Source organism: Ambystoma mexicanum, chromosome 11, assembly GCF_040938575.1.
Source record: "Ambystoma mexicanum isolate Mex_15411 chromosome 11, UKY_AmexF1_1, whole genome shotgun sequence".
In the NCBI taxonomy this organism is placed as follows: Eukaryota; Metazoa; Chordata; class Amphibia; order Caudata; family Ambystomatidae; genus Ambystoma; species Ambystoma mexicanum.
The window spans coordinates 600,498,851-600,521,698 of record NC_090934.1 but is presented as its reverse complement, the minus strand read 5'-3'; the positions used below and the strand labels follow the sequence as shown (position 1 = coordinate 600,521,698).

Below are 22,848 nucleotides of genomic sequence, written 5' to 3'. Positions count from 1 at the left end.
CTGGCATGATTTGACCTTTTTCTCATAGGGGTATTTTGAAAAAAGTACAATGGTGTCCCAGGCTATTCTTCTTAGAATTAGAATCTACCTGAAAATCATGCTATTGTAGGTTTTGATAATGTGATTTTCCCATTAAGACAAGTCTAGCATTCGTTGTACGACTAAAATATGGATAGTAGTGATCACTAGAAATGTACAATGTAACATTTTAAAAATAAACTGTTAACAATGTTACTAGAATTAAATACGTATTGCTTTTAATTTGTAATCAATATGTATGCCAAGACCCCCCCTTTACCCAAAGATACCCACAACTCTCACTCACATAGAGACAGCGAAATAAATTAGCAAGGGAAAGAGCGTAGAGAGAGGGAGCTCGCAAAGCTAGGCAGAGTGTAAGAGCATGAGAGAGCATTACATCAGGGCTTGATACTCTGGCATAGCTAGTTTCCAAATAATTTCATCAAAATGGTCCATGATGGGGATAGGGGGTAGAAGTGACACCATGCTCCAGAAGTCTCATAAACAGTGCACAGCACAATGCCTCCCATCTTGTGCGTATAAAGTGTCTTGCAAAATAATTTTGCAAAGTTGGCCACCCAACTTCCTTACACACGCGCAGTAGCCAATGGCAAAGTTAACTTGAAAATCCAGTTACAATCAACTCTGCAAACTTGCAGCATGAAATAAAACTTATCAGCACATGACGATCGTCATTGACCTCCTCTCAGCCAGAACGTTTAGAGTACAGACAAGTACTACTCGTATTGACTGTATTCTGAACATTCTGTCTTCAGGACCAGACAGGGAAACAGCAATGCAAGTTCTAGGAAAATTGTTTTTAAACAGGGCTATTCCGCTCTGGGATACATTTTTTTTTTGCTGCAACATTAGATTTAACACACGAAAGAGAAAGCTCAATCTTTGGAAAAGGCTTTCACTTTCTTATAGGGAAACAGTTTACTTTTACCTGACACCTCATTCCTGCTCATGCAAAATCTGTTCCAGTTCAACCAAGTTGCAATTAAAATGCCTAACGTATGAAGACAATTGTTATTTAAACTCTACAAAATAAAAACTAATTTTTGCCAATTCGGTTTGTCTTTTTTACTTTACTCACTCTTCAAGTAGCCTTTTTACTTCACCTCCAAAACTCCAAACATGTATGGCTTCTACCACTATGTGCTAATAGCCTTATAGACCTCAGGAGGGGTCATTACCACTCAGGATAATGACCCTGCCCCAATTTATGGCATGAAGCAAAGGTGGCGGGTAATTATATCGCGATAAATGACCCCCTCCCTCAGTCTATAACGCTATAACGTTGATGCATAGAGACAGCCTGCAAGGATTATTATTGCTTCCTGGACAAGAGGTGCGACAGCTCAGCATGAAGAAGGGCAAAAAATAGACAAATAAATATATAACCACACCTATTAAACATTGGCATCTTTTGAAAAGTCCATGAAATTAAAAGCCAGTTCTCCTTACCCACTGGTGATGTCGTCCGTCCTAATGTTTTTGCCAAGAACGTCTCCATCGCTCATGTAGCCCGTGGCATCCAAGTTAATGCCCTCAAGATCCATCTCATCACCGTTCTTGTCTGTGATGTCCCCGTGAAGGTTTCCTCCACGGGAGGCCAGCTGCCTCCGCAGAGGGGCGGAGTACATGTAACGCCCAGACTCTGCACTGATGAAGCGGCTGGCGTTGGCTCGGGGTGGATATCCGTTGCCCATGGAGGGGGCGTCACCAGCCTGAAGGCGGGGACTAGACTGTCCGAGTCGCCATGGCATCGCCGCCGGCCTCCCTGACATGCTGAGGATGCTGCGCCCGCTGATTTCCGTGGTGACGTTGGTGTCAAACGTGGTTTCCAGCGTGCTAAAAAAAAGGTTCACAGTACATGCAGTCAGTTTTTAGCACTATGCATTTTCAACACTCCAAAAATGAATTTATTATAAATGCATGGATACCTTTATGACCCAAGCATGCAGATAAAAAGATCATGCCGTAGCACTTTCCAGTGCGGATGGAGTAGGAACGATGCACAAAGATAGTCCAGGAAGCCAAGATTGTCTCAGAAGAACAGCAGGTAAGTATGTGTCACAAGGATCACAAGCATGTGGACATGCTACTAGTGCGAGTTACCCTGAAAAAAGGATGGGGTGGCCTAGAGTCTTGGGTACTCAAAGACAAACAGAGGACCAAATCCAGAGAAGCTTTTATGATATCAGCAATCAATATTCTTGGGATAACATTACATTCAATGGATTATGAGGCTCAAACATCTCTGTACATTACATGAGGACGGACATCAATTCACCCATGGCCAGGGATACCTGCCTCCATATCCGGAGCCCGGAAGTTAAATTCACTCCCTGTTTTCAGGATGTCCACACAAAACAAATCTGAATACAGCAAATGTAAAGGGGCGATATTTACACAGATAGAGGCCAGCATGAAAACCTGGTGTGGTGGATGTCATTGAAGAGAAAGTTAGAGACCCCTGGCCTAGGAGAACGAGCTTTCTGGAAACCTCCTGAGCAGACACAGACTATTGCCCAGATGTTCTCTTAAAGCGATTGCCACATAGTCTGATTGCTTAAGCCAAAGCAGAGTTCACGTTTACATTTCAGTGGAAGCAATACATGCCATGTCTCAAGCACATCCCAATATTCGCTGTGGCCTACCAGCAGGGGGAGTGAAAGGGAGCAACGGGGCAGAAGAAAGGTTTTCAGTACAGTCCACACCTTACCATGTGTGACGGACAAGATTATTTAGCCGTGCCAGAGGTCATGATCATGTGGGTTTGGTGTCCTACCAATGAGAAAATGATTGAGTAACTTGAGGGCAATTCACTCAATGAGCGTCATTGAGGGTTTGCCGAAATACTAATATGGCTGACTGGCAAATTATGCCATATTATTGTTTGCTTTGGATTTCTAATGCGTCTTCTCCGATACGTTTTTATACGTTATGCTAACCGCCCAGTGTACTGCCAGAAAGTACTGCAGAGGACCAAGGAAGTCAAAGGGTGGGCATTTTTGGAAAGCCAGTCTGCCTCCGAATACAGCATGGAAGTCGAGAGTTAAACTTTTGCAGGGGCCACAAATAATGCCTGTGGCCACTTTACGGACACATCCTACATTTTGAGGACTAAAGTTGCCAATGAGACAATTTGTATGATTTTTTTATTGATACTGAGCCTTTTGATTTGTTTCTTTTCTTTTAATGGTACTCTTTTTATTTGATACGCATTTGGACATTTTGGAAACATGTACATGTTATTTTGTTATGTAAAATGTTTGTATTGAATATATTTTGTTAAGGTCGATTTTTTTCAACCAAATACAAATCATTAAAAAAGAGAAAGGTTTAGGGGGGTGCTAAAGAACAGCACTAGTCACTCCCAGGTACTACTCGGCTACAGCTAGTGCCTGGCACTAGTTTACCAACTCACTATTCCTTGCAACCACGGGCTGCGCCCACCAGTGGGCTGGGAACCAAACGAAGGCCCTGGAAATAAGTTTCAAAGTGGCCCCATATTACACATTTTCAGCAAGCCCAGCCCTTTCCGTAAGAGAAAATGTGGAAATACCACACAAAAGAGGCCCATGGTGCAGTGGCCTACTGGGAAATCTCCACAGTTCCCTAGTGCCTACCGATCACCGTGCGCACTGCAAAATCGGGGCCACATGCTAGAAAATGCTGCACAGCACACTGTGCAGCTGACCAGAAACATAAATCACTTGGCAGCCCTCTTCTAATAAAAAGAAACAAGGCAGCTAGAAAGGAAACTTTAAAAATGAACTAATGCGTTTAGCATGAAGCTCCAGGACAATGCTGGGTTTATGAAGTGGACTCCCTCACCTCCTGAAGCACCGAGGCTTCCAGACCGCCACTAATGCCGGGGATGTGGTTTAGGGAAGTAACTTAATTATGTAGTTAACGCAGCCTTAGCCGAGTCGTGGTTTGTTTTATAGGTGCACACCCATATTCACCAGCAGTCCAGATGTAGGCTTTACTAAAGTAGAAATGCAATATGTTCACTTACAATGTTATACATATGTATATATTCTTTTATAGAGTGCTTTGTGTGGGAGGCGTGATCTCACTGCGGTGTACACCAGGTCAGAACAAGAGGCAGACAGTGCATCGTTAGCAAACGTATAGACAGAGCCGGCCTTGGGGGGAGGTGCCGGACGGGCCCCACGCCTAACCCCCAGGGTGCCATTAGAACCTGCCATGCCAGCTCCGGGAGTCTAACAAGGGCTTCCCCGAGCTGACGTTGTGGGAGAAGGCACAGCAGGTTGCCTTTTGCTATTAAATACGGCCGCCGCTGCGGTGCATTTAATAACAATAGGGTGCTGTTGTTGTGCCCCTCTGCAGCAGGTGCATTTAATAGCAAAAGGGTGCAATTAGCCCCCCACCACGCCAACTCGGGGGAGTCTTTCAAGGGCTCCACCAAGCTGGTGTAGTGGCAGAAGGTGCAGCAGGTGCCCCTTTATTATTAAATGTTCCTGCGGCGGCAGAGCGCATTTATTAACAATAGTGTGCTGATGCGCCCTATTCACAACATTCTCCTGGTTAAAAAAAAAAGTGCCATATCCTGGCCCCGCCCCCCTCCGCCCCATCCCCTGTTGATCAGCGGCGCGCGGGGAGGCTGCCAATTCGTCCAGGGCACTGCTGCGCCTAAGGCCGGCCTGTGTATAGATAACAAAAGAGGGGGGCAGTGTAAGATAGGGTGGTGTGGATGGGTAAAAGGCAGAGTTGGATTACTTCAGAGTGGTAGTGGTGAGTGCAGCATGGGGTGGAGTGGCGCTGGGCTAGGCCAGCTGTTTAGCACAGGGAGTGGGCAATGCAAGTGTAAAACTGAGCACCTATAGCGTAGACTATGGTGTTTAATATGGGACTGCACTTTCTCATCTAGGAGAGGAGGAGTGGCAGTAACCGAGGCCCTGGCGTCAGCGCATTTCATCTTTTCAGTCAAACGTGGCAACCACACCTTGGGTGTGGGGGAAGCTGTGACACTGACAAAGAAAGCTTAATAGCTTATTCAAGTGGTAATGTAAGGTTTCAAGTTCCCCGCTGGCTGCCTTTCTTGTTTTACTGTGCAGAGGCCAATTAACCTGGCTGGTGAAAATGTTAAGCTACTGACGCCCCTCCAACCCCACCACCCTTTCTCTCCATTGCTTTAGCTAGGTTTGTGCTACAGCATGAAGCTGCAATGTGGGTCTGATCGAATGTACATATTCCCGAAGGAAGCTGCAGTCTTCACAAACTTAAGTCTGCGTCCCTTTAAAAGTGTACTTCCCGTCCAAAAACAGACCGCTTTAAAAGGTGGTAACTTATCCCAGACACTGATCTCAGACTCTGATGCCAGCTCTTTAGAGGGGCAGTGAACCTGCTTGCAGATGAAGTTAAAGGTGGGGCTCATGATAATAATAAATCGGGGGGAAATCACCCATTGAAGTTTGCATTAGGAAACCTCTCCATTATAATCTACCCCCACAAAGCTGCTTCAGGAGGTTGATTGATATTTTATTTCTATCGCGCTCGTACACAAGTGTTTCAGAGCGCGACAAGGCAAGGGAGGGGAACAGGGGACAACAAAACAGCGATTTTACTAGGCACAGTGACATTGAGAACGCGCAAGTGCATGGGAGGTTATGCCAGATGCAGGCAAGAGGGTCCCCAAACATCATTTTAAAATGGGCCCCACACATCTTCAGCCGGCCCTGACGTATATACCATGGCCAGAGAACACAAACACTAGGCAGCAGGCTCAGTCGACTGTACCTCGAACAGGCAGTCGGGCAGGCATTTGGGAGGAGGGGTGAAGCTACACCAGGCTAGCTGGCCAGCTAAGAGAAATGCACAGGAAGGGTGCACTGGAGAGGAAGTTGGAAGCCTGGGGCAGAGTTGAGGGGTACTGATCAGCTGGAAGAGGGGATAGGCCGTAAATGATAGGGCAGTTAGCATGGCAAGTGGGATGGTGGTAAGGTATGTGTGGGGGCCAAGGTGAAGTAAGATTGGCCAGGGGGTAGAAGAGTAGAAAGAGGCTGGATGGCGGTGCACAGGGACACACCTACTCTCTTCCTGCTGGGATGCTCAGAGGAGTTGCTAAAACTGTGTAGGAGGCACTGAAAATGTGTAGTTGGGAGGTTGGCTGCTGCTGAAAACCAGCTGAAATACACAGATCTGACACACTTTGCACACGAGGAATCCCCACAAGTAAAATGCAACATCAGAAAGGGGGTGTGGTACCTGTGAGTGACCTGGGTCCCCCTCAAGCTGGACATCGTCTCTTCCAAGTTCTGACGGAGATCAGCAATGTTCTTCACTGTTCGTAATCGTCGAGTTTCTGGATCCTCTCCTGAAAAATATATAGAGATATTGGGAATTTAGCATGTGCGACAATCGAGCTCAGTTACAAAAATCGCAATGTGCCTCAATCATGTTAGTTCAGAAGGTTTAGCCAGAGTGGTTTGTGTTGCTTAAAACACTAGCAGTCGTTTTGCTTTGTATCTTCTAAAAGGGGTCTATCCATCTGTAGGAAAACAGACAACCTTCATTTCTAGAAGTAGTTTGCAGAGGACAACATAAACCAAGGCACACTACACGATTTTAGACATTACAGCTTTTCATTGACAATAATAGTCTGTAGTAATGCTGTAGTAATTGTTTGATTTAATGGATTAGTTTCGAATGTTGGCAGAACGGGGCCCTTTGCATTGTGTTTTGGGCCATCTGCCCCAATGTATGTAATAGTAACACAGATGTAAAGCACCTGTCTGGACAGAATGTAAAGACAACAGGACAGATGTCATGTTTGAACACACAATGATGCAAATTGTGGCCGCCTACATTATATGCAAAATGCACATCAGATCAGAAAGGTAAAGTGGGATACCTATTTGGTTATGCGCTAGGGCCCAAAAGATGAGATTGTACCTGTATTGGATGAGGATTTTTGCAGCGGTTTATAGGGAAAAGTGGGTCGCCCTACCCACTTGCTGGAGAGTACTTGATAAAAGGATTCCCCCAACCCGCGCTGAAAAACCATTCACATAAATTTGTGAACAAATTTTGTGGAAACAGAAAAGATTTGGTGAAAAACATTGTCAACAATTATTATACTGAGTGGAGATTTTAAACCTATAATACGATTGTCACCACTAGGCACTTTGTTCCACACTGACTCAAAAGTGATACTACCCTGCTCTTGTATTGGCACAATATGCCAAGACCACCACAATATTCCTATGCAATTGATTTTTCACATACTAGACAGTAGCATCCTCAAATTCTGATATTGATGAATAATACCAAAGTGATCCTAGAAAAGGCCCAATTTTCATACAAGTAACTTGTTGCCAAAAACAAGGATGCAAAATTATCTGATGGTTTATACCAAAGCAACCATGGAAGATTCATATATTATATGAGTGGCTCATACCAAAGACAATCATAAGTAATGCCAACATGTGTTTCGACCTGCTATCGGGTCCTCCTCAGGGCATGTGCTAGTTATTAATTCTCTGGGTGCTATACGTGATTCAACCCACAAACACTATTTGCATATCACACAGCTGCATCATTAATACTGCTGCATCTGAAAGCCCTTGAAATAAAGCGAATGCCACGTGTTCATACAACCGGGTCTTTCTTGTGATAAAGCAAATGCCAAGTATTCATACTGATGGGATGTCGGAGCACATGGAGAAGAAAGAGGGAAAGGGAGGGCAAAAAAACAGAGACAAAATGCATGTTAGTCTATTTGGCTGCATCCCAAATGTACATAAAGCAACATTTGCACTGTGAACATTCAGAGCATTGCATTTCACTTTATTTCAAGGGATTTCAGATGCAGCAGTTTTAATGATGCAGCTGGGTGATATGCAAATAGTGTTTGTGGGTTGCATCACGTATAGCACCCAGAGAATTAATAACTAGTACATGCCCTGAGGAGGTCCCGATAGCAGGTCGAAACACGTGTTGGCATTACTTATGATTGTCTTTGGTATGAGCCACTCATATGATAATTGGGTATCTTCCATGATTGCTTTGGTATAATCCATCAGATAGTTTTGCATCTTTGTTTTTGGCAACAAGTTACTTGTATGAAAATTGGGCCTTTTCTATGATCACTTTGGTATTATACATCAATATCAGAATTTGAGGAAGCTACTGTCTAGTATGTGAAAAATCAATTGTATAGGAACATTGTGGTGTTCTTGGTATATTGTGCCAATACCTGAGCAGGGTAGTATCACTTTTGAGCCAGTGTGGAACAAAGTTCCCAATGGTGATGATCGTATTATATGTTTAAAATCTCCACTCAGTACAATAAATGTTGACACTATTCTTCACCAAATATTTTCAGTTTCCACAAAATCTGTTCACAGCGCGGGTTGGGGAATCCTTTTATCATAAACATCAGATCACTTTTACTTACAGTCCTAGAGGGCTGCTGGATTTAGAAAATCACTGTGGGTGTCAAATCTTGTAGTCAAAACGTCACCACTTCCAGATTAAAGAGGAGCACCCAGACCTTACTTAAGGAAATCCCCTTTCCCAATCATGTGGCCATCCGGGCACAGACTGTATAAATACAGGGTCCAGGGGCGTAGAAGGAACACTGCAGAGTAGTGGCATGCAGGATGCCCAGCAGCCATGTTCCGTTGAGAGGGGCCACCTACCACCCTGCCCACACTCATTGTGCCGGGGTGGAGCAGAGGACGAAAGAATGGGGTCGCCTGCCACTTTAGAATCATTTTCCTTTTCAGCCCTTCCTCATACTCTGGGTCTCAGGAATTGAAACTGTGCGCTGGAAGAAGAGATTTCATTATGTTTGGTTTGGGCTGCTACGCCTTAAAGTGCTGCAGAAAAAACAGAATCAATTGCGCAATACTAGCACCTTACGGGTTGGGTTACATGCCCAGCAGCACCTGTTTCCAGGCTCCTAAGCATTATTATTATCTGTAGATGGGCTAAGACCACAACTGCTATCCAGAAGGGCTGCCACACACTGAAAGAGGGCACACAGCCACAGGACTTTAACAGTCTGGTCCCCTACTGGACCAGACTGTTTGCACTACCACTGTTTGTTGCCTTTATTATTTATTTATTATTATTTATCTGTTTCTCCTTTGCTCTGCACTTTCCACTTCTCCCCCCTTGCATGCACTTCTCCCGTCCCCCTCTCCCATGCACTTGTGCATTCTCAATGTCCCTGGGCCTAGTAAGATCGCTGTTTTGTTCTCCCCTGTTCCCCTCCCTTGCCTTGTCGCGCTCTGAAACACTGGTGTACGAGCGCGATAGAAATAAAATATCAATATCCCCAGTGGCCCTCGATCAAAAGAACATCCTCGTAGGTCCGCAAACCTCTTGGGAGATCACTGGCGAAAGTGGGTGCCTTGCAGCAAGTGGAGATGGTAAAAGCATGCCCGTGCGCGATACGCAACGGCTGCACAGGGTTTTCAACTCAGTTCCTACCCCCAACGTATTCACACATGCAGAAGCAGGCCTAGATGCATTGGCTGACTCAGTTAAAATCCCTAGGTCCTGCACCGCAAAGACAAAACATATGAATGACCAAATGTGCTAAGAGATTTGCTATGCCATTAGGATTCATACTGGCATGTGCCTGGTCTCCAGGCGCTCCTGCGGCTCTGCAAGAGGGTAGATGGGTGTGGATAGTTAGGAGGAGAGGGGACCATGTGAAATGCCTCTGCTCTTGTGTTGATGTGTTCAGACCAGAAGTACCCCTTACTTTGCATGCATCTTCTAGGTGCTTGTGAGCAGAAAGGGGACCGCGTGTGCCCATAGTGCTAGGTTCCTTGGCCAGCGGGCTGTGTGGCATGTAATGTGTAGGATTCTGTTTGCAGCTCGGTGACAGGTTATTAAGAAGCAGTGTGTATGAATAGGAGTTTATTTGTATGCGTGGCATTTGAGCGCAGACCTTTAGTGTTTATATGGTAGCGGGCCCTCCTTGAACACTTTGCACAAGAAAGTACACACATTAAATTTGCCAGACCATAAGTAACCACCCACTTATGCCCAATGAACTCAGAATGTTGCCTATATGTCCTAAACGTGGCATTTAAAAGCGGGAGCATTTGGTCGCACAAGTGACTATTAGTGGAGAATGGGAGGGTACAGTAAAATGGGAATGTGTTTGCCCTGATGTAGAGCTGCTAATGAAATTCCTAATCATACCTTGGGCCTCATCACCATATTGGCGGTGTGACCGCGCTAATTCTGCCAAACTCATTTACCAGTATCGTCCACCGGCCATTTAGCTGGTCAATCGGCCAGACGGAGTCCATTGCGGATTTCAGGAAGTACTGAAGGTGGCCATTTCGGGAGCGACACGTCCTCTGTTTTCCTGGAGGCAATATCTACTACCATATGCTTGCCGTACCTTCGCCCTTGTTATTTGACAGTACATTACACATATTAGCAATCCTGTCACTTCCAGATGTTGCTGCTACCGCCACACTCTTCACGAGTCCCCGCCTGCGAGTTACAAAATGTATTTATTGGTGACTGGCCTTAAAGGACTCACAGCGCATCACAGGTAGAACCTTCTGTTGGATCCGCGCGCAACTGCATCAAAAACTCTTTACATCAAACCAGTCTATCCAGAACCTTCTGCCAGACTCATTCTCCGTGATCCAGCGGCGAGTCTGCCCCGATCCTTGTCTAGTCCTATATTGCGTATTATGTTAAAATCATAGAAGTAAACTAACCCTAAAGAACTAAAGAATGTGTGGAATCGTTTGATTCACACTAGTGCGATCTCAATGTCACTGGGCCTAGTAAGATCGCAGTCTTGCTCCCCTCCTTTGCGTCGTCGCTCCTTGAAACACTTGTGTATGGGCACGATATAAATAAAATATCATATCATTTGTCTAGTTTACTTATCATTACAAACCGTTCCAGGATGCACTGGAAGGTTTGATGATGCTGTATGGTAAAGGGGAATGATGAACTATGGACCCCCCCCCATGACATTGGATCACCTGTACACGATGTTCTTCTATGAAGGATGCATGTGTACTTTTCTGGGTGAGCTTGGGTGTTAATAAGGTCCTCGTTTTCTCATTATTCAGATTCTTAGCTTTAAGCCACGCTGCTACACTTCGATTTGATTTCGGATTTGTAAGGCGCCGAAGCCCGCAGGTATCAGGCTGCCGAGAACCCATAAAAGTGGGAAGGACAGCAAAAGAGTAGGCATAAGCAACAACTAGGTTACTCGAAGAGAATGCTCTTTTCAGAGCGTAGCTCCCTAGGCAATAGATTCCACAGGGTGGCGGCGCGGACCTGCTCCTATTGTGCAGCTTCCATCAATAAGGGTCCTTCCTCTGAGTGATTCCTGGAATTATTCCAATTAGGACTGTTTTATAGACCAATGCCCCTTTATAGAATTTCTGCATGAAATACACATGTTTTGAATCGACAGAGCATATTAGTCTTGCAGCACAAAAAGCCAATTGCCAAAATAAAGTATTACAAAATAGCACACAGTTCATTGCTTTGCCTGATTTTAGGATGGTGGCACAAGCTCTACTAGCGTCCAGCAGGCCGGGCATTACATCCTTTCAGCCCTTTCATTTTAAATGGGCCCCCTCTGACAGGGTGGCACCCTCTGACCATGACAGAGAATGTTTATGGGCTTTTCTAATTGCCATGTATGGTTTCACCTGCCCTGCTGGCTTCCTTTGATTGTTCTGCCATGCAGAGGCCAATAAACATGTCCTATGATAATATGCAGCTGTTAACCCCTCCCGCCATTACTTTATCCAGGAATTTCCCACAGAATAAAGTCTGAAAGGTGGAGCTGATTGTTTATACATATTCCCTAAGGAAGCATTAGCCATCAAAAACAAAAGGCTGTGTGGCTTGAAATGGGCATTTGCTGGAGGAAGAGAGGCATGATCAAGGAAGTTCAAGGTGGGACTCGTGTTATGCAACCATAAAGATAAAACCAGGGAACTCGCCGATTAGAATTTGCATTAGGAAACAACTCCATTATAATCTATGCCCCACACAGCTGCCTCCCCAAATGCATGTCCTTTAACTGTGATGCACTCAATTAATTCCTCCCATTCATTATAATATATGGATTATGTTATCATGTATGGGCTCTAGGGAAACAAAAAAGCACCAACTGAAACTGCTTGCTTGTGCCCCAAAAAACCTATCAGCCTTTGTCCGCTGCCCTTTCATTACACTACTCCAGATCGATGGATTTGTGTTATTCACACATGGAAGTGAGTTTCCCGAGCTGTGGGCAACATCCGCACATCATCTGCTGGCCCTGGTGGTCTACAGGAGAACCTTTTTCCTGGCCTGCCTATGGGGACTCCTGTAGCGACACTCTAGCACTCTGCGCGGCAGCTGAATGCAATGACTTCTCCCAGACTTTTAAGGAATTGCATCACCTCCCTGTGGAGGAAACCCTCGGAGGTCAGAGTGGACTCATTACGCCGTTCATTCGGCACCGCCTTCTTACTCGACAGAGGTTGTAACATTCCCTATGGGCGAGAGGAGGCTTAGAAATGACACTTCTCCCCTCCTCCTAGAAGTCCCAAAACTTTTTTTAAACAAACTTGGGGGCAATACTCTTCTGGGATTGCTCCAAAATGTCGGAATGATCTACCGGTCACCCACAAACTAAACCCCTGCTTCTAAGGTTTCATGTGAAACTGAAGACAGTTAAGGCTGTATTTTATTAGCTCTTCATGTTCATTCGATTAGATTTGATGTGTATCAGAACTGCTCATTCAATGGTTTATTGCTTGCAATTAGTTCTGCTTTGCATTGTTGTAAAGTGCGCCAATTAGCAAATTGTTCATGCTATAGAAGAACAAGTTACCCTCTTACCTGGTAACGTTCTTTCGATGGGATGTTCCGACGACGTATTCCATATCTATGAGTAATCACCACAGCTGTGCTGCTTTGGAACATTTTCGGTGTCTGCGTCCTGCGTCGATGACGTCGATACACTGTCCTCGAGGGCTTCCGTCGAGCCGACATCACTGGATGTTATAAGCAGAACGCACGACGCCCGTAGCCTCAGTTGTAGTTTTTTCCCCCAGAACGTGTGGCACCAAACTACTGCCAGTATGACCACAGAAAGCCTTGCGGAAACGTAAGCTGGAATCGCATAAGAAACTCTGTAGCAGGGCATGTAGGGAGGGAGCGATATGGAATATGTCGTCAGACCATCCCATCGAAAGAACGTTACCAGGTAAGAGAGTAACTTGTTCTTCGAGGGGATTGGGTCCTCCGACGTATTCCATAACTATGACAGAGTCCCACGTATGGAGGAGGGAAAAAGAATTTGGAATATAGAAATTTAGAATGTCCAATCAAATTGCAGAGTAAAGGACCGCCTTGCCAAAGTCCAGATCCTGCCCATGGATGGAATCTAGGGAGTAGTGACGTACAAAAGTATGGACCAAAGCCCAAGTGGCTGCTTCACAGATGTTTCGAATAGGAACGCCCCTCTGCAGGGCAGTAGAGGCAGCCATACCCCTAGTAGAATGGGCCTGTAAGCCAACCGGAGGGTCCTTACCCGCCAAGCGGTAACATTCAGAAATTGCCAAGATAATCCAGCTAGGCAAAGTCTGCTTAGTAACAGCTTGTCCCAAACGCCTTCCAGCGTAACCTATAAAGAGCTGATCGTCCACTCTGACCCGGGACATGCGTGAAATGTAGAAACTTAAAGCTCTCCTAGGATCCAACCTATGGAGCCTCTCCTCTTCCTTACCAGGATGCGGAGGAAGATAAAATGCCGGAAGAATGACCTTCTGGCTTAAATTAAATTCCGAGACAACTTTCGGAAGAAAGGAAGGACAAACTCTAAGGACAACCCTGTCCTTATGAAACACAGTGAAGGGTGGCTTAACTGAAAGTGCCTGCAACTAACTCACTCTGCGAGCGGAAGTGACCGCAACTAAAAATACAGTTTTAAGGGTTAACAGTCTCAGAGGACAAAAATGTAAAGGCTAAAATGGAGCACCCGTTAGGAATTTTATAACAAGGTTCAAATCCCAATCAGGCTCCTGGAAAGGTGATGGCGCAAACACATTAGTGAGCCCTTTGAGAAACTGAGAAATTAAAAGGAACTTTGAAATAAGAACACTCCTCCAACGAGCGCTTAAATATGGACAGCGCCGCCAGGTAACCTTTAACGGTACCCACTTGCAGGCCCTTGTGGGCTAACGAAAGCAAAAAAGACAGAACCAAAGGAATGTCACATGAAAAAGGATGCACATTCTTAACCCTGCACCAGTCGCAGAACTTTCTCCAACGGCAAATGTACAGGGACTTGGTTGCAGGCGTCTGGCCAAAAGCAACACCTCCATCAAGTCTTCAGGGAGGTCCCAATCCGTATACCTCAACCTTTCAGAAGCCAAACGTGAAGGTTGAGGGATCTGACCTCTGGATGGAGAACCCGACCCCCCTCCCGTGAGAGCAGATCGTCTCGGTAGGGAAGACGACGTGGAGGGCAGATGGACAAGTCGAGAAGGTCCGGGTAACACGTTCTCCGGGCCCATGCTGGAGCGATGAGGATCATCCAGGAACCGAACCTCCGTAACCTCCGCAGCACTTGCGGGATGACGGGGACTGGACGAAACGTGTACAGCAGTGGGAAGGACCACTCCACCACGAACGCGTCTCCTAAGGCTCCTCTTGGAGGAAATTCCCACGAGCAGAAACTTCCGGTTGACATGACATTGGAGGCAAAGAGATCCACTTGAGGGGTCCCCCAAAGGGACGAAGATCTCCAGGAGAATCTCCTGAGCCAGCTCCCACTTGTGAGAGATCACGCTCTGCCTGCTCAGAGCATCCGCCGTCTCGTTTTCGTCTCTGGCCAGATGAACTGCCGAGATCGGAATTTCCTGCTGGATGGCCCAGAACCAGAGCTGCATCGCCTCCCTGCACAGAGGAAGTGACCCTGCCCCCCCCCCTTTTTGTTGAGGTAGTGCATGGCCACTGTGTTGTCCGTCAGAATCAGGACATTCTTTCCTCGCACAGTCGGCAGAAAAGCCTTCAGGGCAAGCCTGATGGCCCTCAGCTCCAACAGATTGATATGGAGTCTGGACTCCGACGGAGACCAACGACCGCTGACTGTCAACTCATCGGCATGAGCTCCCCATCCCGTGAGGGATGCGTCCGTCACAATCGTCACCTCCAGCCAGGGTAGGCAAAATGGAGCCCCCCTCATCAGATTGCCATCGATGGCCCACCACAGAAGGTCCTGGGAGACCGAGGGCGGCACCTGAACGGGGTCCGACATCCTGCCGGAGGACTGTGACCACTGCATCTTGAGAGCCCATTGCAGAGATCTCATCCACAACCTGGCCTCTGGCACCAGAAGAATGCAGGATGCCATGAGGCCAAGCAACCTCAAGAACTCGAATGCCGGGAGACTCTGGGCATGCTGGAACTTGTGCACCATCTGCTGAATGTAGTGAGCCCTCACCTGGGGAGGAAAACACTGCCGCAGGAATGTGTCGAGCACTGCTCTGATGTACTGGAGCCACTGAGTTGGCGTCAAGTGGGACTTCTTTAAGTTGAGGGAGAAGCCCAGCTTGTGAAGGAAGTGGCAGGTGACGGACAGATGATCCAGGACTTGCTCGGGACAGCCCGCCCTGATCAACCAATCGTCCAGGTAGGGGTAGACGTGAATCCCCCCCTTTCCTGAGATACGCTGCCACCACCACCACCATGAGCTTGGTGAAGAGCCTCGGGGCGAGGTCAATCCGAACGGCAGGACCCGAAATTGGAAGTGCGAGTCGCCAACCACGAACCTCAGGTACTTCTTGTGCTTGGGATGGATCGGCACATGAAAGTAAGCATCCTTGAGGTCGAGAGACACCAACCAGTCCTGAAGTTGAAGGGCTTGGAGGACTTGAGAAAGATTAACCATCTCGAACCTGTCCTTCCTGAGGAGCTGGTTCAAACCATGCAAGTCCATGATGGGTCTCAATCCCCCGTCTTTCTTTGAATTAAAAAAATAAGGGGAATACCATCCCTTGTTCCTCTCCGCTACAGGCACCAGTTTTATGGTGCCTTTCTCCAGCAGGGATTGTATTTCCTGCACAAGGAGCGGATCCAGACTCGTCAAAGAGAGATTCCCTGGTGGATTGTTGGGAGGCCTCTGCCGGAAAGGAAGAGAGTAGCAATGGGCTATGATCTCCAGAACCCATACATCTGAAGTAATGGCACGCTACTCTACAAGATGCTGCACCAGCCTTCCCCCAACCAGCGAACCATGGGACGTGGCCTCATGACTGAGCTGAAGCGGCTGCGGCTGCGGCAGTGCCTGAGGGCTAAGAGGCAACTGCCCGAGCGGCTTTGGCACCTCGAGTACCCCGTTTTCCACCTCTGGTACTCCTCCGGTGGCCCCTTTGACTTGCAGCTCCTCTCGATTTACCAAAGGATGAGTAATATCGAAAGGAACCTCCCCTCCATTTCTGTCCCCTAGGACGAAAAGGCGGAGGTTGGCGAACTGCAGCACTCAACGACTTTTCTGCAGCTTTGGAGGTCTGCAACCTCTCAAGGCTCTCGTCAGCCTTGCTGCCAAAAAGATGTTCACCATCAAAGGGCATGTTGAGGAGCCGGGCTTGCACATCCGGAGCAAACCCAGACTTCCGCAACCACGCAAACCTGCGTATTACGGTGCTCACCGCCATGGACCGACTGACACAATCTGCCATGTCCAGACCCGACTGAACAGACTCACACATGGCATCCTTGCCATCCTGCACAATAGCAACAAAACCATCCCGTTCCTCCCCTTCGGGAATATGTTCAGCCGCTAACGAAATACAGTTCCACAGAGTGTGCGTGAAACGTGACAAGGCACACACGGAGTTGGCTGCCTGTAAAGCCATACCCCCCTGAAGAAAACACTTTCCTCGCCCAGCCATCAAATGCTTGTCGTCCCTATCAGGAGGGATGGTAGGGTACGACGCCTGCTTTGCTGGGGCCATAGCCGCCTGTACCACCAAACTCTCCGGAGTGGGGTGCGTGGTTAAGTAGCAGGGGTCGCTACTAGCTGGGCGGTATTTTCACGGCAAAGACTTCCTCACTGCCGGGAGACTCTCCGGAGCAGTCCAAGCTGCTGCCACCCTTCTCTGCAAGGCCATATGGAAGGGCAGTACTGGGTCAGCTGGTGGACCTTGGTCGAGGATATCCATCTGGTCATCCTGCAGAAAATCCACTGGTGGCCCGACCACCCCAAGTATTCCGTGACCCTCGACATAATGCGCCGGTACAAGGACTCGGCATGGGTGCCAGGCTCAGGCCTACAGAACTCCACCTCCGGAGAGGTGTCCAGACCACTGGTGTCGTGCAACGACTGACGCAAGTCTTCAATCTCGCTATGACCAGACAAAATCTCGTCAGGTACTTGCTCAGGAACCATACCTTCTTAGACCCCTCATCTACCTCAGAAATATAATCCAGAGGCTGGAATGAGGGCACAGAAAAAGGGACAAAGACATTTGTAGCCTTGGCCAGAGCCTTTCTAGGGGGTTCCACCGTGCCACGGGGTACCTCCGACAAAGCGCTTCTAAAGGCATTGAGGGCGTCGATGGAATCGGCGTCGACGTCGAGCGTGGCGCCGATGGCTTCGACACAGTCCTCGAGGGCGGAGCCCCAAACGTGTCCTTCGACAGCCTGGGTGCCGATGGCATCGTAGGCTTCCTCGGAGGCAGAGCCTCGAGAGATTCCCTCAACGACCTCGGCAGAGGCTCCGACGGTCTCGAGGGTGTCGAGGACCGGGACCTGGAACGGGCATGTCTAGAGCGACCATCCTTGTCCGACCGGGACCTCGAAGATGCCCGGTGATCGCGACGACTGCTCAAGCCCGAAGGCATGCGAGTGGTGTCTCTAGCACGGTCACGGCCGGCGTCTTTCGACGGCACTGACAGACCGGAGCCCTGCGACTGAAAAATCGCCAACATCTCCTGCCGAAATGAATCCCATTCCACAGGAGTGGAATGCTTTTTGGGACAAGCTACCCACCGACGGGTGGAGTCCTTGGACGAGTTCGGGGAAGGTGACCGATGCCGGCGCTTCCGTGAGTGCCTCGAGGAATGGCGGCACCTACTCCTGGACCGAGACCCCCCCCGGACTTACGCCGACGATGCGGAGAGTCGCCCCTCGAATCGTCCGTCGAAAGCCCAGTGGATCTTGACTGGCTTGGCCACCTTACCTACAGAAAGTTTCTTCTTATGCTCCCGCAAGGCCTCTGATGTAAGCGACTGGCAGTCTACACAGTCATCCGTGTCGTGGTCCTCCCCGAGGCACCAGAGACAGGCGTCGTGCGAATCTGTCAACGTCATCTTGGATCCGCAGTCCCGACACTTCTTAAAACCTGGCCACAGGGTGGAAGAAGACGAAGACGTCATGGAAATCTTCACAACAAACAGGTTCGTAGAACCGAAAGAACAGAACTCAGAAGAACCGAGTTGCGTCGAGATCTCCGAAGCGAGCACGTTCGCGGAAAAAACGGAACTGATGCTACGGGCGTCGTGTGTCCTACGTCCTACTTATAACATCCGGTGACGTCGGCTCGTCGGAGGCCTTCGAGGACAGCGTATCGACGTCATCGACACAGGGCGCAGAAAATTTGCCGAAGCAGCACAGCTGTGGTGATTACTGTCATAGATATGGAATACGTCGGAGGACCCAATTCCCTCGAAAAATTATTTTTTTTAAATGAAGAATAATATTAATATTCAATGTTTTCTGGCTGCAACATGCCCTTCGGCATGTGGCATTCTGCACTGGATCTCCTTACCATGCTACCACTGGCGGCCCGATGCATGGAGCCTCCCGATGGATTCAGTTGCCGGGGCGGCCAACGCGAGAGTTGGCGAGACCAGGTGCAAGCACGAAACGGAAGAGCAATCCATGCTCCTGCCTGGCCCGTCATAAGCAATCAAGTGATGACCACTGACCGGCCCTATGAGGTAGTAAGCGGAGTGTAGCAATCCCAGATACCTGGGGTGGCATGCCTATTAGTCGATGAATGATAGCCAGTCAGATAGCACAGTGAGTAATGCGCAGCAGTCGAAGTGTAAGAAAAGAAGTAGTGGAACTATGTTCGTTACTGGCCTGCACCGCCACTCACAAACCCCATCGACACACCCCCTCCCACGCACAATACAAACCCCAAAACACATGTGCCTGCTGTTTAGGAGAACATTAAGTGCAGTGCACTTACAGTGCAGGTTTTAACTTCTTCCAACACTTATTTTCAAACGAAACCATTCCGGAACGGTTTCTTTTTAAAATAAAAGTATAGGAACGGTAAAACGTGATTAAAAGAAGCAGAGGAGCACTGCCCACTTCGACCACTGGTCATGCGCTCTCCCCGGATATCGGTGCGCCCCCTGCATTTTCAGGTCCGAATCCCGGGAGGCTCAACTTAGCCTTTCATCCTTCCGAGGTCCATAAATTGAGTACCAGTCTGTGGAATAGTAATGCCTTCTGTTATTTCTGAGACCTATGGGTGTGTAGTGCTACATAAGAAATACATTATTATTATTATTATTGTACTATTTTATTATACGTATGTGCACAGGGAACCATCAACAAGTAATGTGAAGGGATACTTGCTACCAAGCATTAGTGGCTTTCCTTTCTGAGGCCGTATTTTCTAATGTTTCCTTGGGTCGTAGTGTGAGTGGCAGCACCTCAGGAGGGATTTCCCTTCTGGGCTCACCAGGCTCTAACAGGTCCCTCCATTAAACACGTGACCCAAGTCTCCTCACCCTTTTCAAACCCAGGGGCCACAGGCTATTTGCCAAGAGCTGTGCGAGAGCCCCACACACCTCCTTAGACGAAGGGACAGAGAGGTCTAGGAGAGGACCCCCACGGATCTCCTTCATCCGGAATGACCGCATGGGAGGCCGGGCGGAAGCCTTCTTTGGAGACGAGCCCTGCATTGACGTCTAGAAGGCTGTGCTCAGGAGGTCTACTAGCCTTTCTTCGGCTGGCCTATCAGCCAGCCGATGCAAGAGCAGAACAGCGTCCCCAGTGACTCTGTTACCCTTCGTCAAGGGGACAGATTTGCACATGGCCGACAGGCTCGTGCAGACGTTGCACCAAGGACTGGGTAACTCTCGCCTGGCAAGGCTGCTCTCTAGTGCTCCTAGCTGCAGTGAAGGCCCTCCCGCCACGTGACTCAGAAGGCAAGCCTCGGGCAGGGTACAGAGTGCCCCAGTGTACAGCCAGGAACAGGCCGTAGGCCACCCAAAGTCCCCCAAACATATGTAGGGCCTGTGAAGATCAACTAACAAGAGTCGTAGTGTGCATGGGGTAGAAAAGGTGGCAGACGGGGAAAAAGAACATGTGACCAGAGCAAAAAACCTCATGTACTAAACACGCGCACAGAAACTAGTCTTCCCATTGGTTCGGGCTCTCAAATTGACCAGGGCATTGATATCAGGCCTCATCAAAGAGCAGAAGACTCACTGGACTGGAGTCCTCTGTCCTCTGCTGGAGGTTTCGCGCCCTGGTGTCACGCTCCTCCTCGCTGCTGGGTGCCGTTCACCCAACGTTTTGCTGTGTCTCCTATGCTGGACTTCCTTCACTTATCAACCATCCTCACTAGGCACAACGTGGTATTCGTCGGCCTTGTGGCCAGTTGTGCCCCCCCCCCCCCTCTTGGGCCGAATCACACACATCGAATGATCGCGCAGGAGCCAGTCTCCCTTCCAACCTTCTCTTAATTCCTCGCTTACACAACTGAACTCCCCCTTCTCTTGCCCCTCCATTTCCTCCCACTTCCTGCTCCCTCCCATAGTCTTGATCCCTTTTCCTTAAAGGGGCTCTGTCCTTATTCCCTCACAACAATGTGTTGGGTATATATAAGAGGAGCGGGGCACAGATGTACACGGGAGGCGTGGGCCAACGATGCATGCATGGGAACTGCACTGCATGCTCTGGCATCGCTCGGCCCGAAGGCATGCCTGCGGGCACCACTGCATTCCCACTGAGGTCACTCGGGGTAAAGTGGCACGGAAAAGTCTAGCTATCCAATTCACGGGCATAGGCGGAAAGAACATATCCATTTTCTGGCCCAGTTTAAGATGCAGAATGCCAGAGGGGGGGTTACTGGTTGTGTCTCTCTGGTCCTAGCCCTCCTTTTGGGGCCCGTGCACAGGAGGAACTAGCTGTTTGTTTCAAAGACCCCTTTGGCTCATGTGTGAGGGTCACACAATGCACTCTGGCCAGGCCCACGTGGGAGGGTCACACAATGCATCTGCTGGTCTCCCTCAGGTCAGGGACGGGTGGAAGAGTCATACCCTGGCCACACTCTGGTCCGGCGCGTGTTGAAGGGCCATGCCAAACATCTCGTGGCCTCTTTCGGGCCAGGCACGTGCTGGAAGGTCCTGGAAAGGATCTTCTGGGTCAGGGACGTGGGGACAGGCCATGTCAGCACCTCCTGGCCCACACGTGGTGGGGGAGAGAGGCTGTGCTGCTCCTTGCAGAGGACACAGCGTGCTCTGAGACAGGAATAGATTTAATTCGATTCCCTGTGTTAGGCACTCCCCTAGTACTGGAAGTCCAAACAAAAGCAACAACGAAAGTGATTGTTATTCTGCCTGCCTTGCCTGTGACCACCTAAAACATTCTGCAAAATTGCGCACTCAGACCAAGAGCGGCTGTTCCGAGGCCGGCCTCATCACTGGGCAACAAGCGTCACATGCATTTGAAACAAAAGAATGACAAACAAATGCAGCTTGCGCAATAGTGTTTCTAGATGCCAACTGCAGCCAACATCTCAAATAATAAAAAATGTACGTCTGTAGCCCGGTATCTAATCGAAACAAGTTTATATTTTAGAATATTTCAATATTTGGCCCCATAATTTAAGATCCAGTTCATAGCTACTTTTTTGTTTGGCTTTCATTGAAGGATTTTGTTGCTTAGTGGCGTTGTCGGAGTAAAAGTTAAAATTAACCATACCGTGTTTTCCATTATTCTTATGTGATGTAAAAAATGTGATATTGCCAGAGTGTTCGACGTTCATGCTTGAAACCGCAGAGTCGTCGGGTGCGGTACATAAATCCAGCGATTTCAGAACCCTTGTAACTTGATGGATGGGTTTATTTCCAAATCGTATTGGGATTCTGTAACTGTACCCTGAACTGGCCACTAGGTGGCCCTATTGCCGCTTTCTGCAAAAGGCAGAGCGGGAGCTGGTATCCAAAGTATGCAACACACAGCAAAGTACAAACGGGAGAAAATTGCATTTCTCTCTCCAAAATGAAGTTAAACTCTCTGGTCAAAGTAGCAAAAGGAAGCACATACTGTTCAAAGTAAGGGATATTATTTTTCTTGGCATCGGTTATACAGCGACCTTACCAAACAGTGGTCAGCATATACAATTATAGATGGCTAGTTATCAACTAAGGAGAAAGGGTTCTTTCTGAGTGACGTCTTATAGAACAAGAGGGCACAGCCCGAGTGATCTATGATGTCACTCGTATCCCAGAAGTGGCTCTGTAACGGATAGCTAGCCACCTTTTATATTATGTTGTATATGGGTAACATTCAGGCAGCCCAACTTAAAATGTCTGCTTGCATGTGTGGTAGCCAGTCAGCCCCAGACCAATATTATTGCCAGTCTAGCGATACCTGCAGTCAGCACTGTGACAAATCAACTTCCGGGGCACCAGTGGTCCATGGATGAATATCGGTTTCTAAACCATCAATCAGCCCCACACCTCTAGTACACCAGAAGGGTTCCGAACAGATTGGAAACACAAGCAAATTATAAACCTCCTTGTGCAATTTTGTTAACGTGAACAGAAC

General features: G+C 48.2%; 1 protein-coding gene across 9 annotated transcripts in view; it reads right to left on the bottom strand.

The window, feature by feature from the left end:
- NAV2 (neuron navigator 2) overlaps positions 1 to 22,848 on the bottom strand; it is a 972,027-nt gene that overhangs the window by 423,825 nt on the left and 525,354 nt on the right. For all 9 annotated transcript variants that reach the window (XM_069623466.1, XM_069623467.1, XM_069623469.1 and 6 more), the window contains 2 exons: positions 6,265 to 6,373; positions 1,492 to 1,878 (listed from right to left, as the gene is read on the bottom strand). In XM_069623466.1, coding sequence (XP_069479567.1) covers positions 1,492 to 1,878; positions 6,265 to 6,373 — 496 coding nt within the window. The remainder of the gene's footprint in view (positions 1 to 1,491; positions 1,879 to 6,264; positions 6,374 to 22,848) is intronic.